This window comes from Sus scrofa, chromosome 10, assembly GCF_054392235.1.
Source record: "Sus scrofa isolate SSC_HxYL_T2T_F1_AM1 chromosome 10, Sscrofa_HxYL_maternal_Yorkshire_Landrace_v2.0, whole genome shotgun sequence".
NCBI lineage: Eukaryota > Metazoa > Chordata > Mammalia > Artiodactyla > Suidae > Sus > Sus scrofa.
The window spans coordinates 59,332,769-59,355,880 of NC_139392.1; the positions used below are offsets into that span (position 1 = coordinate 59,332,769).

General features: G+C 39.8%; 1 protein-coding gene across 29 annotated transcripts in view; it reads left to right on the forward strand.

Moving 5' to 3' along the window:
• UBAP2 (ubiquitin associated protein 2) overlaps positions 1 to 23,112 on the forward strand; it is a 136,927-nt gene that overhangs the window by 63,457 nt on the left and 50,358 nt on the right. For 24 of the 29 annotated variants that reach the window (XR_014817758.1, XR_014817760.1, XR_014817764.1 and 21 more), the window contains exons 5-7: positions 5,215 to 5,368; positions 7,573 to 7,650; positions 21,178 to 21,232. Coding sequence is in view for 10 of the 29 variants with exons in the window: in XM_084979836.1 (XP_084835962.1) it covers positions 5,215 to 5,368; positions 7,573 to 7,650; positions 21,178 to 21,232 (287 nt within the window). In the remaining 19 variants the exon portion in view is untranslated. Of the gene's footprint in view, positions 1 to 5,214; positions 5,369 to 7,572; positions 7,710 to 21,112; positions 21,233 to 21,539; positions 21,689 to 23,112 lie in introns of those variants that run through there. The other 5 variants (XR_014817762.1, XM_013980175.3, XM_084979840.1 and 2 more) reach the window with 3 other exon arrangements.

The window sequence follows — 23,112 nt, forward strand, 5'->3', positions numbered from 1 at the left end:
ACTTCTCTTGGCTCCACTGCTCATGTTTCTTCATCTCAATTGTCACCTCTCACTACTACTTAGATCTCTAGACTAACAGAAAACCAGGATTTGCTGGTACATCTATTTGCTTATGTGTGAATATTATAGACACATTTTAATGACAGTCTGACAGATGCATAAAGTAAGAAAATTTTTATTTTAGCTAGTAAAGTTTGAGGAATGCACATGTGCATTACTAGAGCCCTCACTTTTATTTTAGGAAGGATGCAACTTAAGCTGTACTGAGCAGGTTTCAGCCCTAATCTTTTGATTTCTACATGGAAATTACACATTATTTCTTTTCTTTTTTTTTTTTTTTTTGTCTTTTTGCCATTTCTAGGGCCGTTCCCGCGGCATATGGAGGTTCCCAGGCTAGGGGTCTAATCGGAGCTGCAGCTGCCAGCCTACGCCAGAGCCACAGCAACGTGGGATTCAAGCCGCATCTGCAACCTACACCACAGCTCACGCCAACGCTGGATCCTTAACCCACTGAGCAAGGGCAGGGACCGAACCCGCAACCTCATGGTTCCTAGTCGGATTCGTTAACCACAGCGCCACAATGGGAACTCCTCATTTGTATTTTTTTCATTGAAGAAACCAATTCAGAGCAGATTAAAACAAATAAGTGATTTACCTAAAAGGGATATAAAGAAGAACACTTCAAAAAAAGTGCCTTCTTTCCAAAAACAAAAAGAAAACACAAAGGAGTTCCCTTGTGTGATTTGGGTTAAGGATCTGTTGTCACTGCAGTGGTTTGGGTCCCTGCCCTGGCACAGGTTGGATCCCTGGCTCAGGGACTTCCACATGCCATGAGAGTAGCCAAAGGGAAAATAATGCCTTCCTTATCAATGTTTAGGTTGAATCAGGTTCTCATTTTTTGGAATAGGCTTTATTAGGGACAGGCTGTATTAAAATGGAATGCTGTGACAAGCTGACAACTAAAATGGTTATCTTTTTATTTAATAGGAATCAAGCAGAATGAACTTCATAATTAGAAAAATTAGATAATTAGGAAAATATTATAGCAGTATCTATATAAAATTGTATGCAAGGTAACACTGGTCCAACACAGTAAACTACCAAATATGTCAATTTGTTGGGAAAATATGTTAAATGAGGAAACAAAATTTTGGAAGAGTTTTTGTTTATACTTAGCCATGTATTTGCTGAGTCTTGTGACATATCAGAAGTGTTTACTTTATTGGTAATGGTTGCAGCATAGAATGGCTCTTAGTTATTTTCAAAATGAACTGGAAAAGGGCTTAACTGCCTGCTTTATTGAAAGAAATCACTGAATAGATGAAGTATTTCCAAATCTTTAATTGGAGGGCCTTATTGTTGTTGTTTATGGTAGAGATAGGCCCACAGATTTTTTTCTCTTGCCTTTCCTTTAGCTCCCGCAGATTCGTCATTCCTTTTCTCTGTAGCTGGGTGAGTCACTAAGTCTTAAATGGATGTCAAGTTCTCTCTTTGTTTTACTGAGTCTCCGCTTCCTCCCCTCATTTGTGACTGAACCCTGGGGAAGTGGTTCTGGGCTGAAAGTTACATAAAGATCTCTTTGATTAGCTCTTGAACCTAGAAATCACATAGTTTGGACTAGATCTGGCATGTTTTCTTAAACTATCAGAAAACAGCAAATTAGGGCCTGAATGCGAAAGGCATATGCCTGTGTTGAGAGAGGATTGTGGGGATACTGAGGAGACAGAGGGAAACGCTGGTTTGTTTGATCATTCTGTGTGCATCTTTTCTTTCATCTTGTTTGTCTTGTTTCTTACCTTGTTGCTTCAGCAGCCATGGCTGACCAGCTGTAGAGAGTATCTTCCCCTGACCGGGGTAGAGTTAATGGGGGTGGGCTTCTGGAGAATGTGAACACTGTAGGATTGCTAGGAGCAGGCACATTTAAAATAAACCATGGAAGCAAAATAATCTTGTCCTATTGGCTTGTCTTGTTTTGGGCCAAGGCCTTCTGAAACAAATTTATTACTTTGAAAAACATAATCTTAAGTACCAAACTTTTTATTACCATGTTGTTTTTTATGAGTGTTAGAATAGCTTTGAAATATAAGTCCCTTGCATTCGTGTGCTTTAAAAATCTACACATACAGATATAGAAATGTGTTTGCGTTGTTCACTTCTTGGCAGATATAAGGGGATGGGAGAATGATTTTAAATGAGCTGGCCTGAAAAGCTGCTTTTCTGGTTACTAAAAGCAGTGTCTTGGAGAACTGTGTCTCTTAGAGGACTGTGAATGAAATGGTAAAAGATGTTACTCTTGGAGTTCCCGTCGTGGCTCAGTGGTTAACGAATCCATCTAGGAACCATGAGGTTGTGAGTTCGATCCCTGGCCTTGCTCAGTGGGTTAAGGATCTGGCGTTGCTGTGGCTCTGGTGTCAGCCAGCGGCTACAGCTCGGATTCGACCCCTAACCTGAGAACCTCCATATGCCGAGGGTGTGGCCCTAGAAAAGACCAAAAAAAAACAAACAAAAAAGATGTTACTCTCTCTGAGTTTGTTCAGACCTATTCTACAAATATCAAAATATAGATGACAAAGGTTTCCAGTTCTGTTGAAAATCTTTTATAATAATTACTTAGTTCACTTTGAAAATCTGTGCATATGCTTGCAGAGTGTTTTGCAAATGTGTAAGAATACATTGTTTAGCATTTACTATAGTCTTAAACTAATTGCCCCTTAAAATTTCTTGCCCTGCTTTCTTCCCCAAATAAATTCTTGTTAGTTTTTGTCTAGTTCATAAGCCAGAATTTGCTTATCTTTTGCTGAATGAAATGGTATAAGATGTTGCTTTCTCTCAGATGCTTTACATAGAAAGTCTGTCCTTTTGTAATGATTGAATACTTTTCAGTTGAGCCGTGTAAAGACATTATAAATTGTGCATATATATATATATATGTATGTATATATGCACCTTGTGCTTCCTCTACTTTGTGTAATTTTTTCAGGACCTCTAGGATTGACTTTTTGTCTTGTTAACCTAAAAGGCCAGGATTCTATCTTACATTCTTGTTTATTCATCATATTGGTGAACATAATATAGTTTGTATACTATAGAATTTTATCTGAAATAAATAAGCTTTATTGTTTTTGCTAATTAAAACAATGCAGAACAATAAAAATGACATTAAAGGTCCTCGCTTAGGTAACTACTTCTAAGTTTTTTTCAGTAATATCCAAGCTCCTATTTGAGCTTAAAAATGTAATCCTCTTTTGTATGCTGTTTGCTGATAGCTTGCTTCACTTACATTATGGGTCTCTTTCTTTATACATCTCTTTCTTTAAGTGGCTTATACTTTTCCCTGTATGCATGTTCTGGAGAAGGTGGTCTCTTTAACTAGGTGCTTGGGGAATTTCCACCCTTTTGTTCTGCTATGCATTGTTTGTCTATAAATATTTGTACAGTTACCAGATTATTTCCTCTAAATAAAGGCCAAGAAGTAGAGTTGCTGGGACAAAAGTTGTGAACTAATTAAAAATCTGACACTGTTGCCAGGAAGGTTGAAATAGATGTATGTTTACCAGAGCTGAGAATTCCTGATTATTCTGCCGTAACTATTGGGTATTAACTTTTTAAATTTTTATCAAAGCTTAGAGGTGGAAAATAACTTTTTTTAATTTGTATTTTTTTCACATCAGTATTTTATTTTTATTTATTTATTTTTTTTGTCTTTTTGCCATTTCTTGGGTCACTCCCGCGGCATATGGATGTTCCCAGGCTAGGGGTCGAATCGGAGCTGTAGCTGCCAGCCTACACCAGAGCCACAGCAGCACAGGATCCGAGCCGCATCTGCGAACTACACCACAGCTCACGGCAACACGGGATCCTTAACCCTCTGAGCAAGGCCAGGGATCAAACCCAAAACCTCATGGTTCCTAGTGGGATTTGTTAACCACTGCACCATGGTGGGAACTCCAGTATTTTATTTTATATATGTAACTAAATATAAACATTCAGCAGAGGTTTGCAGATGGCAAAAAAATTCCTTTGAAGAAAGCATTTTAAATCTAGCCTCTACCATTTTGAAAGTAATTTGGTTGTATATCTCTAATTAATTTTAGTTTATTAATTTCCAGCACTTATGTTTATTTGGGTAACAACAGTTTTATTTTTCTGTAAGTTTTTTTTTTAAAGTTAAAAGTAGTGGAGTTCTACTAATGGCTCAACAGAAACGAATCTGACTAGTATCCATGAGGATGCAGGTTCAATCCCTGGCCTTGATCAGTGGGTTAAAGATCCAGTGTTGCTATGAGCTGTGGTGTAGGTTGCAGATGTGGCTTGAATCCCATGTTGCTGTGGCTGTGGCATAGGCTGGCAGCTGCAGCTCCAATTCGACCCCTAGCCTGGGAACCTCCATATGCTGCAGGTGTGGCCTTAAAAACAAACAAACAAACAAAACCCAAAAGTTAAAAGACACACACACACAAGAAAAGAGTTAATGCTCTTAGTTTGGAATTGAATCACTTCAACTCCTTTGTGAAATCAAATAGATTATGAGAAGTAAGTAGAAATAAATGGACCATTTTTGGCATCTCTCAGTGACATACTCTGATGGATATTCTAATATGTATATCCATAAGAACATAATATCTCATTCTTTTCTCAGTAATTTTTATATATATGATTGTATTTGATTTGGGGGAGAAGAGAGTATGTTAAGAATCATTTGACTTCCCAGTAGAACAAGTTTTTAAGATTGAAATTTGGGGTACTTTAAGAAAACTAACCCAAAATTTGTCAACTATTAGATTTTTTAAGATGGCTACCTTGGATAACTGAATAGGGAAAGTTGTGTTCTTAAGATTTTAGGGTGTAATTTTTGTTTTTTAGCTGATAGGTTTAAGGCCTAATACTAAGGTAGGTGGAGGTGGCATAGGATGAGAGCTTGGTGAAGTAACATTTACTTTATCATTACATTGGCATAGGAGAATGTTCATCTAGTAGGTTTCAGTTCTTCTAGTTGCTGTAATATTTAGTGCCCTGTTTAGCAACAGGAGCTTAGCAAAAGATTTGCTGACTTTATCATTAGAAGGTACAGTATGTATGTGGAGAAGAATGAAAATGGTAGGCAAGTCAGCTGTAAGTCGTGGGTAATTAGGTTTGAGAGATAAATGCCCATACCCTTGATTATTGTACACACTTTGAGTGGCCACTCTGAATAAACACTCTTATTTTTGGTAGACTTCATGGGAGACGGTAGGAGGGAAGAAGAAGAATTTTGGAAAAGACAGTTCAGAAAACAAAGAGAATAGAGAGAAGAGAAGTGAGAGAGAAGTGAGTCGTGGACGTGGAAACAACAACCGGAAAGGAAGAGGTGGCAATCGTGGGAGAGAGTGTAAGTACAGATATTTCTCCTGAAGTTTGTGTTATGCAAATTCATGCATACTAAAAAACTGAGTCTTTCAGTGAATGCCCATAAATCCACTTCCTCAGTGTGGATTTGTATTTGTTAGTATGGTTAGTATGGTTAACACTCAGTAATGAGCTACAATAGAGTAGTTGATTAGAAACCTAACTGATGCGGTTTCATATTAGCACTGACCAGGGCTATAGGTAGGTAGTTGTGTGTCTTAGGACTGCCTTCTGTTATGAATCAGGTGCATCCTCTAATTTTCAAGGAGGTTTTTCATTCACTGTTAAAGCTGTTTATGCTTCCACACTTAGTGATGCTCAGGGTATAGGCAAGGGTTAAAGTAAGAGGAAGGTTGCTGAATAGGGAAGATGTTCCCAGAACTGCATTCAACTCAGGTTTTGGCAGCATTCACCCAAAACAACATTACCTACTCTTCAGATGTACCAAAGTTGCTAAGTTACGAATGAATAAATATAAATGTTTAACATAATATTTAACTCTTATAGACTTTGCTAGTTTATTTGTTCCACAGACATTTATCTTAAAGATATTTATTTTCTTTTTGGTCATGCCTGTGGCATGTGGAAGTTCCCAGGCCAGGGATCGAACCCATACCATATCATTGACCTGAGCCACAGTAGTGACAGTCAATGCCAGAACCTTAACTTGTTGTGTCACCAGGGAACTCCTCCCCAGATACTTCTTGAGTGTCTACAGGGTAGTATATATTCTTTTTCAGCCATACCTTCAGCACATGGAAGTTCCCAGGCCAGGGATTAAATCCCAGCCACAGCTGCGATCTATGCCACAGCTGCAGCAACGCCAGATCCTTAACCCACTTTTCGGGGCCGGTTATCGAACCCTTGCCTCCACAGAGACAAGCTGGATCATCAACCCACAGTGCCACAATGGGAATTCCTATAGCAGACATTGTTACAGGTGTATAGGGATAAATAAAACATATAGAAATTTTTGTCCTTCTGAAATTTTTTTTTTTTTTGGTCTTTTTGCTATTTCTTGGACCACTCCCTCGGCATATGGAGGTTCCCAGGGTAGGGGTCGAATCAGAGCTGTAGCCGCCGGCCTACGCCAGAGCCACAGCAACTCGGGATCCGAGCCGCGTCTGCAACCTACACTACAGCTCACGGCAACGCCGGATCGTTAACCCACTGAGCAAGGGCAGGGACCAAACCCGCAACCTCATGGTTCCTAGTCGGATTTGTTAACCACTGAGCCACGACGGGAACTCCCTGAAATATTTTTTAGTGGAGATAGAGTGAAATGTAAAAAATAGAGGAATAATGTATTTCATATTATGATATTTTAAGTTTGTAGTTTATAAACTTGATAATTTATAAACATTATATCATAATAATATTTAGAAACTATGCTATGGGGAAAAAAACAAAGGCAGAGGGATGGGAATTATAGGTATATAGAGTTCAATAAATGTAAGTGGAGTGGTCAGGGAGGGCTTCATTGACAACTCATGGAGCTAAGCCCCAAAAGAGATGATGGGAGCAAGTTGTGCCAATATTGTTCATAAAATTTCTGTATTATGCAGAACCATTCATGCCAATTTAAGGATGAGGAAAAAAGATGTTATCTTTTGGATACAATCCTCAAAAAATTTCTCTCTGACAATAACTTACCTAAGAACTCAGTATTTCCTTGGTATTGTTCTTTTGCTATTCTCTGCCTTTCCAGACTTTGAACTTAAGCAGTGAGCAAATTTTGTGGAGTATAGTTGCATAAAAAGGATATTTTTGGAGGCAAACTTACTTCAGAGCAGGTCCAAACAGAAAAAAAAAGTGATAATTTTGATCTCTTTTTGAATTTTCACCTATGAATTAAATAAGATGTGCCATCATTCAGTTTTTTTTTTTTTTTTTTTTGAGACACACTGGTTTGGTTTTGGTTTTCTTGTTCTCTGAACTTTGGTTAAATTTTAACCTTTTTATTTTATTTATTCGGCCATACCTGTGGCATGTAGAAGTTCCTAGGCTAGAGATCAAACCCATGCCACTGCAGTAACCAGAGCCATAGCAGTGACAATGCTGGATCCTTAACCCACTAAGCCACAAGGGAACTCCTAAATTTTAACCATTTTAAGAAAGTCTTACTGTCCTTGTCTGTCATAGCTGTTTGGCATGATTATGTACAAGGGGTGCTCTTTTCTTCCTCAGTTAGAGGTGAAGAGAATGGAATTGACTCCAATCAAGGGGACAAGCCTTCGGATCGTGGCAAGCGAGCTCGTGGAAGAGGTGAGTCAGAATGAAGGGGAAGGAAATGCTTATCATCTGAAGAAGGAGACAGGCTGTTGGTACACTGTTAGGACACTAAGGGATGGCACTGTACTTTGAAAGAATGGTTGATCTGATGCCTTTTGTTTGCTGATGCCTATGAATAAATATTTTTGGACTGTCTCATTTTGAGGAAATTTACCGGTGGTTTTCAGATGAGCTAAGAAGGCCCTTTGTATGAATTATTTAAACTTGACTCTGACCAAAAAGTAATTATTAATTCTCCTATGTTGTGCTTTTTTTTTTTTTTGGTTTTTCAGGGCCGCACCCATGGCATATGGAGGTTCCCAGGCTAGTGGTCGAATCCGAGCTGTAGCTGCTGGCCTACGCCACAGCCACAGCAACACAGGATCCGAGCCACATCTGTGACCTACACCACACCTCACAGCAACGCTGGATCCGTAATCCACTGAGCAAGGCCAGGGATTGAACCCACATCCTGGTGGATCCTATTCAGGTTCGTTAACTGATGAGCCACGAAGGGAACTCCAAATTCTCCTGTGTTGGGCTTTAAACAGGTGTGTTTTATCCATGCGATATTGATTTTAAAATAATTTTAATTTGCCCATTTATTACCCCTTCCTAGTGTTTTATGTTAATGATCCTTCCTTCCTTCTCCCTTGCCCCTTCCCTTCCCTTTTTTAATTTGGCTGCCCCACTGCATATGGAGCTCCTGGGTCAGAGAACAGATCTGAGCCGCAGTTGCAGTGTTTGCTGCAGCTGCAGCAATGCCTCTTCCTTTAACCCAGTGTGGCAGGCAGCGATTGAACCTGTGTCCTGGTGCTGCAGAGATGCGTGACTGATCTCGTTGCACCACAGCGGGAACACCTAGTGATCATTTCTTAGCATATATTGACTTGGGATGTCATTAAACCACTTCAAGAATGTAGTTCCACATACTTTAGAGTTGCAACTGAATTTCTTCAGGGTTATAAAATCTAGATAAGTGATGTGATAGGAAGATCTTCAGTTTCAGTTCTGTGGAAAAGCTACCTGAATTGACTGATATTTTGTGTGATCCACTGTCCAATACACTTATTACTCTTCTCCAAGTGAACATTTCACGGTGGCAGAATTTTTTTTATCAGAAATATTATTAAAGATTAGAAATATGTGGAATCGCACCTACACTGTCAGCTCCCGTGGCTGTTCATCCAACTATCGTTTACTCAACTTCAGAGATTAGCAAAGAGCAAAATTATTTACTAATGTGCCAGGCGTAGTAATAATAAGGTGGTAATTTTCTAACAGATTTTAGTTTCTATTTTATTTTATTTTTGTCTTTTAAGGCCACACCTGTGGCATATGGATGTTCCCAGGCCAGGAGTCGAATTGGAGCTGTAGCTGCTGGCCTACACCACAGCCACAGCAACTTGGGATTCCAGCTGCATCTGCGACCTACGCCACAGCTCATGGCAGCGCTGGATCCTTAACCCACTGAGTGAGACCAGGGATCGAACCAGCGTCCTCATGGATGCTGGTTAGATTCATTTCCACTGAGCCATGACAGGAACTTCCGGATTTTAGTTATAATTACCATTTCTAGCCATTTCTGGTTTGTTTCATAGTGCCATTTAATTAGAAATTAAAAAAAAATTTATTGGAGTATAGTTGACTTACAGTGTTGTGTTTCAGTTGTACAGGAAAGTGAATCAGTTATGTATATACATGTATCCATTCTTTCTCAGATTATTTTCCCATATAGTTTATACAGAATATTGAGTAGACTTCCCTGTGCTAATAGTAGGTCCCTGCTAGTCATCTCTCCTCTATATGGTAGTGTGTATATGCCCACCCCAACCTCCCAGTCTAGCTTTATTTATTGTGATTAATTTCAAACATAGAGAAAAGTGAATAGTTGAATGAGTCTTTGTCTCCTCACATTTAATCAGTCATGCTTAAGGATTTTGGCCATATGTGCTTTATGTATGGCCTTCCTTTTTTGTCAGCAGAAATTTTTTTTTTCTTCTTTTTGGGGCCGCACCTGGGGCACATGGAGGTTCCCAGGCTAGTGGTCCAATTAGAGCTACAGCTGCTGGCCTACACCACAGCCACAGGCACATCAGATCTGAGCCTTGTCTGCGACCTACACCATAGCTCACAGCAATACCAGATCCTTAACCCACTGAGCGAGGCCAGGGATCGAACCTGCAACCTTATGGTTCCTAGTTGGATTGTTTCTGAGGTGCCACGGTGGGAACTCCTCCTGCAGAAATATTTTAAAGTAGATTTTTGGGGTCATTTTTACCCCTAGTTACTGTGATAAGCACCTCCTAAAAAATGTAGATGCTTCCACAAGTAACCATAATGCTATTTTCACTCTTAAAAAAAGATAATAAACTTGTTATCATCATACTCTGTCTATACATAAGTGCCCTGATTATTTTATTTCAAAAATGTATTTTAATAGTTCTTTTCTTTGAATCAGGGTCCAAGTAAGATTTATACATCATGTATTTTGATTCTCTTTTAATCTAGAGTAGTTCCTCCCACCATCTTTTTACCTTCCCCCCTTTTTATTTACTATGGGGATGTTTACAGACCCATGTCATTTGTCTTAAAGGATGTCATGTTTCACATTCTACATTTGTCTTTTTGTTTCTTGCGGTGTCATTTAGCTTATTCCTCTAGCCCCTGTATTTACTGTAAATGTAAGTTAGCTTTAAAGATTAGATTCAGGAGTAAATTTTTAGATAAACATGTGGTGGTGTTATTCTATAATGCATTACTTCAGAAGGCATTTTATGTCTTTTTAATTTTTTTTAGTGATATTCAGGTTAATCAGTAAGTTGTCTTTTTGTAGTGAGTATCAGTGGGTTTTAGGTTAAATACAGTTCTTAACATGGTCCTGGTTTTTATAGTTTTTTAAAAAATTTCTCTGGGGGAGTTCCCACTGTGGCTCAGCAAGTTAAGAACCTGAGTAGTATCCATGAGGATTTGGGTTCATCCTCAGTGTGTTGGGGATCCGGTGTTACCACAAGCTATGGCATAGGTCACAGATGCGGCTTGGATCTGGTATTGCTGTGGCTGTACCACAGGCTTGCAGCTATAGCTCTGATTCGACCTCTAGCCTGGGAATTGCTATATGTCACAGATACAGGCCTAAAAAGACCCAAAAAAAAGCTAACATAAATTTCTCTGGAAATTCAAGAAGGAATTTGTAGGAAGTTCCCTTAAGGAGCACTGGGTTAAGGATCTGGCCTTGCCACAGCTGTGGCTCAGGTCATAGCTGCAGCATGAAAGCGGGTTCTTTCCCTGGCCTGGGAATTTCCATGTGCCACAGGTTTGGCCACAAAGAAAAAAAAAAAAGACTGTAACATAAACAATTTCACATTGTGATTTTCTTTGTGTCAAGAGTAGTCTGCTCAGGGTAAGTGTCGGACCTTGTTGTTTTTTTTTTTTCCCATTGTTCAGGGCCTTAGAGCCGCTAACACTATTTTGGTCAAATGAGTTTTTGTGATGTTTTCCTATGTCTTTAGAGTTATCTCTTATTTATGGAATGTATTTTCTGTCTGTGAATTGAACAAAAATGGAGTAAGTAATAATAGCTAACATTTATTGTGAGTGATTTATTGTGTGGCAGGAATTTTGCTTGTTATTTATAGGTATTTTCCTTTAATTCCCCAGTAAAACCCTGTGAGGAGTGTTGTTCTTTGACAGAGGAGAGAACTGAGTCTAGAAAGAGGCTTGCTCAGGGTCAGGCTTTGAACTGGTTCTATCTTATTCTGGAAGCTGACTTCTTCAGGGAGATGGAGAGAAAGAGGGGAAGTCTGAGTAGGAGACCAGTTATCTTTCTTGTTGCCTCCTCCTTTCCTCAAGGGTTACAAACTTCTTTGTAGTAGTAAAGGTGGAGTTAAATAGCTTTTCCTGGAGTTCCTGCCGTGGCTCAGCGGAAATGAATCCAACTAGGAACCATGAGGTTGCGGGTTCAGTCCCAGGCCTCACTAAGTGGGTTAAGGATCCGGCTCGGATCCTGTTGCTATGGCTGTGGTGTAGGCCATTGGCTACAGCTCCAATTAGACCCTTAGCCTGGGAACCTCCATATGCCGTGGGTGTGGCCCTAGAAAAGACAAAAAAAAAAAAAAAAAATAGCTTTTCCTAATAAAAAAATGGAAGGACTTAAGTAAATAGTGGGTAGCCCTGAAACCAAGTCTGCTGTCTGCTTGGGCTTATTGAATCGCTCTTTTATTTTTAGGACTTCACCTGAGGCACATGGAGGTTCCCAGGCTATGAGTCCGTTTGGAGCTGTAGTGGCTGGCCTATGCCAGAGCCACAGCAACTTGGGATCTGAGCCTCGTCTGTGACCTACGCCACAGCTCACGGCAATGCCAGATCCTTAACTCACTGAGAGGGGCCACGGATCAAACTCGCGTCCTCGTGGATACTAGTCAGATTCATTTCTGCTGAACCATGACATGAACTCCTTGAATAGCTTTTGAGAGGCTCTGTGGATTGAAAGGAGTCAAACCAGAGTTCCTGTTGTGGTGCAGCAGGTTAAGAACCTGACTGGTATCACTCAGGACTCAGGTTCAATCCCTGGTCTCCCTCGGTGGGTTAAGGATCTGTCATTCCTCTGGCTGTGGTGTGGGCTGGCAGCTGGAGCTCTGTTTTGATCCCTAGCCTGGGAATTTCTGTATGCCATGGGTGTGGCCCTAAAAGGACAAAAAAAAAAAAAAAAAAAAAAAAGGAGCCAAACCACATAAAATCTTCTATAGTGAAGACACTTAATTTCTTTGATTCCTCATTCAGATATGTTTACTTTTTTTTTTTATCGTTAGGTCCACAGGTGTGGCATATGGAAGTTCCCAGGCCAGGGGTCGAGTTGGAGCTGCAGCCGCCGTCCTGTGGCACAACCACAGCAATGCAGGATCCAAGCTGCATCTGTGACCTACACCATAGCTCATGGCAATGCCAGATACTTAACCCACTGGGCGAGGCCAGGAATCACCCTGCATCCTCATGGTTACTAGTCGGGTTTGTTACTGCTGAACCACAATGGGAACTCCTTAGATAACGTTTAGTTTTAAAAAAGGATATAAAGTAGTGGGTAAAGGACTCGGATTGACTCTTTTTTGTTGTTGTTTTGCTTTTTAGGGCAGAAAAAGTTTGGCATGGCATATGGAAGTTTGCAGCCTGTGGGTCAAATTGGAACTGCAGCTGCAGGCCTACACCACAGCCACAGTGATGTTGGTTCTTTGACCCACTGAGCAAGGCCAGGGATTGAACCCGCATCTTCATGGTTGCTAATTGGATTCATTTCTGCTGTGCCCCAACGGGAACTCCTCACATTGACTCTTTTTTTTTTTTTTTCTTGTCTTTTGTTGTTGTTGTTGCTATTTCTTGGGCCGCTCCCGCGGCATATGGAGGTTCCCAGGCTAGGGGTCGAATTGGAGCTGTAGCCACCGGCCTACACCAGAGCCACAGCAACGCGGGATCCGAGCCGCGTCTGCAACCTACACCACAGCTCATGGCAACGCCGGATCGTTAACCCACTGAGCAAGGGCAGGGACCAAACCCGCAACCTCATGGTTCCTAGTTGGATTCGTTAACCACTGCGCCACGACGGAAACTCCCATATTGACTCTTTATAAACCCAGTTAGGCTTAAAAATAAGTGGTCCACTATCTCCCATGTGTAAATTCTAGCGAGGTATAATTTTTTAAAATATGATTACACTTCTATCTAAATACATTTAAACTGACTCTTGATGGGTACTGGTCTCTGTCTGGAGATTGTTTTGAATTGCTTCGTATCCCAAGTTCAGCACAGAAAAAAACATGCAGTACCCAATATGCACAAAAAAGCAATCATTTTGCTTGGGGAGTATTAGTACAGTACAGTTTGATAGTGAATGGTGGTGCGAGACAAATAGTTGGTCACTTTCATAATCAAAGGATAAGTCTTTTGTTTATGTAATACATCCCTTCCCAAAAGTTTGGTTGTTATCTAATGTCTTAAAATACTTTGTGGTAGTTTTTTGAATTGGCCTTAAAACAGTTGCTTGGTCTCTCCCTTTACAGTTATTTTTGATCTGTTTGGCAGTATGCAGATTTGAAAATGTATCTTTAAAAAACAAGTAAACGCTTTAAACTGTTCTTTAAGGTCTCCATTACCTTTATTTGTTAATCTTGACCATATTTGTGGGCATCTGTTGCTGACTTCACATTGGCTCTCCCTCAGAAGACTAATCTATACTTGCTTTTTTTTTTTTTTTTTTTTTTTGGTCTTTTTGGTCTTTTTGCCATTTCTTGGGCTGCTCCTGTGGCATATGGAGGTTTTCAGGCTAGGGGTTGAATTGGAGCTGTAGCCCGCTGGCCTACGCCAGAGCTATAGCAACGCGGGATCTGCGCCACATGTGCGACCTACACCACAGCTCATGGCAACACCAGATCCTTAATCCACTGAACAAGACCAGGGACCGAACCCGCAACCTCATGGTTCCTAGTCAGATTCGTTAACCACTGAGCCATGACAGGAACTTCAGAACACTAATCTATACTTGTGATTAAATTAGCTAAAATGGGAGTTCCCGCTGGGGCATTACAGGATCAGCAGCGTCTTGGGAGTGCTGGGATGCAGGTTCTATCCCTGGCCCAGGACAGTGGGCTAAAGATCCAGTGTTGCCACAGCTGCAACATAGGTTGCAACTATGACTAGGATCTGATCCCTGGCTGGGAACACCATATGCCACAGGGCAGAGTGGACCAAAAAAAAAAAGCTAAAATGTTAAGCTGCTAAAATTTTAGTAAATTGCCCCTTTTCTCCTTAATTTTTGCCTTATATTCATGGTGTTGGCTTAAGAAATATTATGAAGCAGCATGGATTGAATATGCTAACTTGCTATTTGGGGGTGATTCATGTTAAGAATTTGATAATTTCTATTATATAAAAATCATACATGGGCGTATTGGGTCATAAATGGGATTATATTTTACAGTATGAAAAGTATAAACTGTAGCAATGAAATAAAGTTCCCTTTATATGCCTAGTTTTTCTATGCCTTTCCCTGAATGTTTTATCTCTGTTTGGAGGAACAAGAAGCAGTGTGGTGCTCATAACAGATAATTTTTCTATAATTCATTTAAAGTTTGTGGAAAGGCATCTTGTGAGTTGCGTATTTTTGTGAGAAAACAACAGTCTCCTCAGAGGAAGAGGGTAGCGGCTGTGCTAGGCTGTCTTCAGCGCCCTGGTCTTTGCTCTTTGGAAAGTAAACATGGTAATTGGCATGAGAACCTTTGGAACTTTAGACATGACCATTCAAAGGTACTTGGCCATCAAATAATATTGTATTTTGTGTATGAAATATGGGATTTAGCCGATATTTTTTGAAATAGCTGCTGTCTGACTGAACATGATACTAACTTAATTCTGAATTTAGATTTGACGACCATATTAAAAATCGTGAGATATGGAGTATTCTAGGTAAAATTCTTTGTTATGTGCCATGTTAGTAAAAAACTAATGTAATTCTGTGTTCTAGGATGAAAACTGCTTACTATTGTGTGAGAAGTTGCAATCAAGCCACCACTCTACTCTTTTCTTCCTATAAATTTCTTTATCTTGTTAATCATTGCCTAGTTTGACATTTTGTGTGTATTGCTTTTGTCTTTGAGATTGAGTCAGGTAAGAGAATGAGTAATATTTGAGATTATAGAGGGAGTGGTTTCCTTTGGAATGGAAAAAAAATAAAAAATAATGCTGTGAAAAGGGCAATAATAGTTTACCACCTAACCTTTCTCACTTCTTTACCTTAGGTACCTCACTGTTTTGTAGTTAGCATCCTAAATTAGTTACCCTTTAAAAAATTTTTTTTTACATTTATATTTTATTTATTTGTTTAAATTATTCTTTTTACAGTCACACCTGTAGCATACAGAAGTTCCCAGTCTAGTTGTCAAAGTGGAGCTGCAGCTGCAGGTCTGTGCCACAGCCATACTGGATCAGAGCCACATCTGTGATCTATGCTGCAGCTTGCAGCAACACTGGATCCTTAAGTCACTGAGTGAGGCCAGGGATTGAACCTGCATCCTCATGGACCCTATATTGGTTCTGAACACACTGAACCACAACGGGAACTCCAGTTCTCCTTTTAAAGCTAATACATGAATATGGTCTATATAATACATTTGAAAAGTAGTTGTTAAGTATCTACTATGTGCTAGCAATCTAGTTTTACTTTTTGATTTTTCTGCAATGCCTTCTCAGGTCCTGGTACAAAAAGTATTTTACAGAATTCAGTACTATAAATTAGTTTGTGCACAGCTAGATTTTTCCTATAATTGAGTAGTGACATTATTACTATTATTATGGCATATGGAAGTTCCCAGGCTAGGGGTCAAAATGGAGCTACACCTACTGGCCTACACCACAGCCACAGCAATGCAGGATCCGAGCCCCAAGTCTGCTACCCACACCACAGCTCACAGAAATGATGGATCCTTAACCCACCGAACGAGGCCAGGGATTGAATCCACAACCTCATGGTTCCTATCAGATTCGTTTGTGTTGTGCCTTGACGGGAACTCCAGTAGCATTGTTACTACACCTCTAAACAGTCCATGAAAGAAGTCCATGTTTATGAAATTGGGGTTAGTCTTAGATGCAACAACTGATATTTAGGTCCCTATTTTATTGTTGAAGATACTACTCTGCATAAAGCTGCTTCCTCATGTCCTCAGTGGGGAAGGAGGAGAGACAGTCAAGGAAAAGCACTGTTCAGCTTATTAAGGAAATGAGTGGTGGTCAGTAGCATCTTCTTTAGATTGACCTAGGAACGTCTCTGCGGAGATGGGATTTAAAGTGAGGAGGGAAATCTGGGTAGGAACTTTATATGTAGGAGGAACCATTTAGCTAGTGGAAGGAAACATGGGAAGAAACTTGGATTTTTCACAGAATAAAAAGTACTTACTGGATGCAGGTTGCACATTTTACTTTGAAATTAAAAGATACACCAGAATCCCCCAACTTTAATATTTCACATTTGCTTTATCATTTTCTCTCAATTTGTACATATTGCTTTCTCTGAAACCTGTGCATGTGAATTTCAAACATACCATTTTACCCCCTTAATATTTTAGTATGTAATTCCTAAGAAAAATAGATTCTCTTACAGAGCTACCTTAAAATGGTAAAATTAGGAAGTTGATACTGATTCAATGTACACATCTTATTCAAAAATTTCCAGTTATCCTGCTGATGTTTTTTATAGCCAAAAAAAAAGAAAGAAAAGAAAATATTCTGGTTTAAGTTCCAATCCAGGGTCACACACTGTATTTTGTTCCCATGTCTCTTATCCTTCAATCTAGAACAGTTCAATCTGGAATATTGTGTCTTTCATGGCCTTGATGCTTTGGAAGCTATCGATTCTTGTATAGAATGTCCTTGTGATTATGTTATCTGTTTTTGGCTGGAATGTCACAGAGTGATGATTGGGGTACATCATATTAGAAGGTTCATGATACAGATGTATCTCACCACTAGTGGTGATAGCTTTGATTACTTAGGAAGGAGGTTTCTGCCAAGTTTCTTCTTTGTAAAGTTACTTCCTCCTTCTTTGTAATTAGTACATATTTTTTAGAGGGAATATTCCGAGACAGTGTAAATATGCTTTTTTTCCATCAGACTTCTATTTACTCATACTAGAATGCTCTAATTCTTAACTGAAATAATTTTTGTGATACATCTGTAATGAGACTTCTTTGCTAAGAAAAAGCTAATATATGAGGGATGAGGGGAGACTCCAAGCTTGCTTTCTCCCTCCCCCCATTTCCTCCCTCTCCCTCTCTCTCCCTCCCTTTCTTCTCCCTCTTTCTGCTCCTTCTCCCTCCTTCTCTTCCTTCCTCTCTCTCCCTTACTTCTCTCCCTCCTTTCTTCTCTCTCCCCTCCACTTCCCCCTCTCTCATGCAGCAACATGATGTGGAATCTTAGTTCCCAGAACATGGTGAAAGCACCAAGTCGTAACCCCCTGACCACCAGCAAACTCCCTAAGCTTTCCTCACTGATTCTCGGGAGCATTTTCCTGCTGTCATTTGACTCATTTATGGTGCTTTGGGGGTTGTAGAAGGTGTATTAATTTTTCTCTATGGATATACCCTGACTCAAGGACAGAGAGGTACAACTTGCCTGGCTCCTGTCTCTAAGTAGCGCAAATCCCAGAGATGCATGTGGGTTGAACAGGTCTCTGGGAAGGTGGACTGTTCATAGTCTATGCAGCAACCATCCTTATCATTGAACCAGCCTTGCAAAATCTAGGACTTTTTGCTAGTACAAGAAACTTTAGAGCTAGTCAGGGCCTTAAAGATGATCCAGAAGGTACAGTGATTAATTCAAGTGCACACAGGTCCTGGTTCAAAGCCCTCCTTAAAGTCTCCTGGGGTTGAGGGAAAGGGATTGCTTTCTGTCTTGTAATGTTAGTATCACCCTCCCTATCTGCCTTTCTTTAGATTACACTTGTTTGGCTCCAAGGAGGATGTCTGCTATTAGGATCTGTTTCCACTTGAGGAGGTTAGCTGTTCTCTTTGAGTTTTGGGCTTTTTTCAAGGGAAATGAGCACCTTTTCTACTCTGGCTCACAGTGTAAGATGTAAATATTACACAATTAAAAACTTGGACAATTACTGAACATAGATGTAGTTGCAGAGTCCCTGGAGGGAACTCTGAGTGAAGGCATAGCATGTATCATAACATTTGTTTATTCTTTATGATAATCTTCTTTATTTGCTATATTAAAAGACCCCAGGTCATTTTGTTAGATGAAAACAGCTGTGTGTACCAGGTAACAATGAAGGGAAATGGTACATACATAGAAAACAGTCTTAGTGGTAGCATTACTAGCTAGGTGAATAGGAAAGAACAATTTTGTTATCTTGCTAAAATTTACCTGAAGATGGATTTGAATTTTAAAAATCTGCCTGAAGTATTTGGCACAACTGCTGCTCTCTGGGAACATGGAGATATATATTTGATCCTGACTTTTTCTAGAGGACTTGCAGGATTACTTGAATTTTTGGCCTTAGGGCATGTTTCTCTTGTATAAAGGCCGCACCTGCAGCATATGGAGGTTCCCAGGCTAGGGGTTGAATCAGAGCTGTAGCTGCCGGCCACAGCCACAGCCATGCAGGATCCGAGCCATGTCTGTGACCTACACCACAGCTCACCGCAATGCCAGATCCTTAACCCACCAAGCGAGGCCAGGGATCGAACCCACATCCTCATGGATGCTAGTCAGATTCGTTAACCACTGAGCCACAATGTATAAATTTCTTTTTCCTCTTTCATGCACATCTTGCTTTCTGGCTCAAGTGTTAGATATTGTTTAATGACTTCTTAGCAGAATTCCTTCCCCTGCCACTGCCCTACCCAGTGTCAAAGCTTTATTGTGAGACACCCATTGAAAGGTACAAATTTAACTTCCAGTGTTTAAATTATAAATTGTATGTGTCTAATTATTTATGTATTGAGGACAAGTTTACCCTATAGTTTTTTTTGCATCCAGTATAAATCTATCTTTATGCTGTTGTGTCAAATCTCCATGAACAAAAGACATTCACTTTTGTTTATCTATACTGGGCCTGTGGAGAACTTATATCCCAAAGTTAATCAAGTGATAGTAGATATTTTTTTTCCTTTTTAATAGTTTCTGTCTATAAATGCCAGATTAGCAGAATCACTTTTTAAATTGGCCACTATTTTCTTAATATTTATCTACTGTCAGTACCTTTTATCACAAGGTATACCATTGAATGGGTACACATGAACCCACTTGTTAAGAGCAGTTGTGTTTCTTTTGATTTCTCTATTGGTAACAGTGCTTATTATAGCCAAAAAAAAAATCTCTTGAAATGTAATCAACATACCATACAATTCACCATTTAATTGTACAACTCAGTGGTTCTTAGTATATTTATAGAATTACACAGCCAATATCATAATCAACCTCAGAACATTTCCATCACCTCAAAAAGAAAACCCCATACTGTATAACTATCAATTCCCAATTCCTCCATCCTTCTTACCCCCTATCCCAGCAGTAAACAACCAGTAATTGACTTTCTTTCTGTATAGATTGGCCTATTCTAGACATGTGTAAATGAAATCTTGTAATATGTACTCTTTTATGACTGGGTTCTTTCACCAAAGTTAATATTTTAAAGCTTCATCAAGGTCATCAAGATTATACCACATATCAGCACAACATTGTGGCATGTATCAGCATTTGATTTCTTTTTTATAGCCAAATAATATTTTATTGTATGAATATATCAGTTTGTTTTTTTTTTTTACAGTTAAGTATTTTATTTCCTGAGAATTTCTTTTCTTGTCCCATGACCTGCCCCAAACTCCTCCAACTTTAAGATTAAGTTATCTTATTCCTAAGTATTGGGTTGTAATCTTGCCAAAACCTGTACATTGAAAGCTTCCTTCTTGGGACTATTTTTTGTTTTTACACTGAGTATCTTAACCTTGTATGCTGTGGTAAGCTGTGTGTGATGTCATACCTTTGCCTTTTGACAGTCTTGGAATAGACAGTAGCCACTGATATGCATTATTGGGATTTCTCTACTTTTTAAGACATTTCCCTTTATTCCCTTCTCTCTGGGAATAGGGTAGATTTTGGTTAAGACCATAATTTTTTTTGGGGGGGGGGCACACCCACAGGTGTGGAAGTTCCCAGACCAGGAAGCATAGCAGTAACCCAAACCACAGCAGGAACAAAGCTGAATCCTTAACTGCTAGGCCATCAGGAACTCCTCATTTAGATCTTTAATCCACAATTTAGGATTTGATTAAGAAAAAACAGAGTTGCTGAATGAAAGTTTCTTCTTGCTTGCTTGCTCTCTTATTTGTGGCCATTTTGGTTATTGGTCCAAGTCCTAGTTTTAAAACTGGTATGCAGTAGTACCTTCAGGTTATTTAGCAGTTTCTTCTTTTTGATTCTCTTTTCTTTTTTTGTTAGAGGCTTATGATGAGATAGTCTGCATTAGCTGACTCAGAATATTTAAAATATAACCTGCCTTTTTTTTTTTTTTTTTGGTTTTCTGGGCTGCACCTATGGCATATAGAAGTTCCCAGGCTAGGCATTGAATTAGAGCTGCAGCTGCCAGCCTATACCACAGCCATAGCAATGTGGGATCTGATCCAGGTCCACAACCTATACCACTGTTCATGATTGCCACATCCTTAACCCACTAAGTGAGGTCAGGGGTTGAACCCTCATCCTCATGGATCCTATTTCGGTTCGTTACCATTAAATCACAATGGGAACTCCAGACTGCCTATCTTAATATGACAAATGTCATACAAGCAGAATTAAATTATTTTCAATCCTTTGAATAACTCTAGATATTTGTGTCATTAGGGTGCACTGGTTGGGAATGTTGGTTCTGTTTGGATAATGACCATAATGTTTGGGTAGGTGTGAATAGGATGAAGCTGGTAAATTGTAATTGTGTGGGACATAAGTATTATGTTTACACTATTGTTTTTAAAGGATTTGGACGTGGCAGAGGGAGAGGGGCAGGAAGATTCTCAACCCAAGGCATGGGGTAAGTTTTAGCTATCTATCCTATTTTTGACATAGCTACCTAGGCTAGTTGTTATTCTAAGGTTTTCCTTCCTCTGTCCTGTACCCGGTTTATTTATCCTGGTGAGTCAGATGTTATCTATGCTTAAAAAGTGAGTATAGTGAAAAAGCAAAATAGCACAAGTAAAATTGCTTTGCTGTTGGCCTTAGAACAGAGTTTCTAGCTTTGGCTCTATTAATATTTTGGATTGGATAATGGTTTGTTGAAGCGGTGGGGTTCCCTTTGTACTGTAGGATGTTTAGCAACATCCCTGGCCTCTCCCTACTAGATGCCAGTAGCACCCCTCCTCAAGTTGTGACAATCAAAAATGTCTCCAGACATCGCCAAATGTTCCCTGGGCGGGAGGTGACCAACCACCTCAGTTGAAAACCATTGCCTAAGCGTTATGTTGGTAAATTCAGCAATTGTCTTTGAATGGTAAGTAAATGCAATGGTTGTTTTTTTTTTTTTATGTAAAGCAATAGTTTTTATATTGAATCGTAATAGTGAAGGATGAATATGTTGTTAATAAATGGGTGGTATAATCAGTTATTTAGTCATTATTTCTGGTTTTTCACTTTCAGCTGTTATCTAAAACATTACCTTTCACCTGGATCTTTATACATTTTTTTTTTCCTTTTTCAGCCACACCCATGGCAAATAGAAATTCCTGTGCCAGGGATTGAATCTTAGCCACAGCTCTGACCTGTGCCACAGCTGTGGCAATGACAGATCCTTAACCCACTGCATTGGACCAGGGATCAAACCAGTGCTACCCCAGAGATAACACCAGATCACTAACCCGTTTTTGCCACATCAGGAACTCCTATAAAAAATTTTAAGCATCTTACAGAGGCTGTAAGTGGATAACAGGAGGAAAGGAAGGGCAATAATAATGATAACAATAATTTACAGAGGAGTTTCTGTTGTGGGATAGTGGGTTAAGAACTTGACTTCAGTGGCTTGGGTCCCTGTGGAGGTGTAGGTGTGATCCCTGGCCCAGGGTAGTGGGTTAAAGAATCTGACCTTGCTGCAGCTATGGCATAGGTTGCATCTGTAGCTCATATTCAACCCTTGGCCTCTGGGAACTTTTGTATGCTGTGGGTGTGGCCATAAAATAAAATAAAATTAATAAAATGAAGAGAATTGGTTCCAGGAAAAGCTCTTTGTCTCCCCTATAGCTTCAGGGCAGCACTGTTGGGAGTCACTGCTTTTTTTTTTTTTTTTTTTTTTGTCTTTCGTCTTTTAATTTTTTTTCAGGGCTGCGCCCACAGCATATGGAGGTTCCCAGGCTAGGGGTCGAATTGGAGCTGTAGCTGCTGACCTATGCTGCAACCATAGCAATGCCAGATCTGAGCCGCGACTGCAACCTATACCACAGCTCACGGCAACTCGGATCCTTAATCCACTGAGCAAGGCCAGGAATCGAACCTGCGTCCTCATGATACTACTAGTCAGATTCATTAACCACTGACCCATGACAGGAACTCCATGGGAGTCACTGCTTTTGGGTGGTGATGTTTGCCATCTCTGTTTTCTGCCTAAGCTCTCTGTGAACAAAGGATTAAAACAGGGAGCAAACTGGCCAGAACATTTAAACACATATGCCTAGCCCAGTAGCTTTCATATATTGTGTGAATTTTGCTGTTTACTTAAAATAAACTTTTTTTTTTTTTTTTTTTTTTTTTAATTTGCCTGTGCCTGCGGCATGTAGACATTCCTGGGCCAGGGACTGAACCTGCACCACAGCAGAGACCCAAGCCACTGCAGTGATAATGCTGGATCTTTAACCTGCCCCACCACAAGGAGACATCAAGGGAAAGAAAAAAAAAAAAAAACCCAAATTCTTTTTTGATTATTTG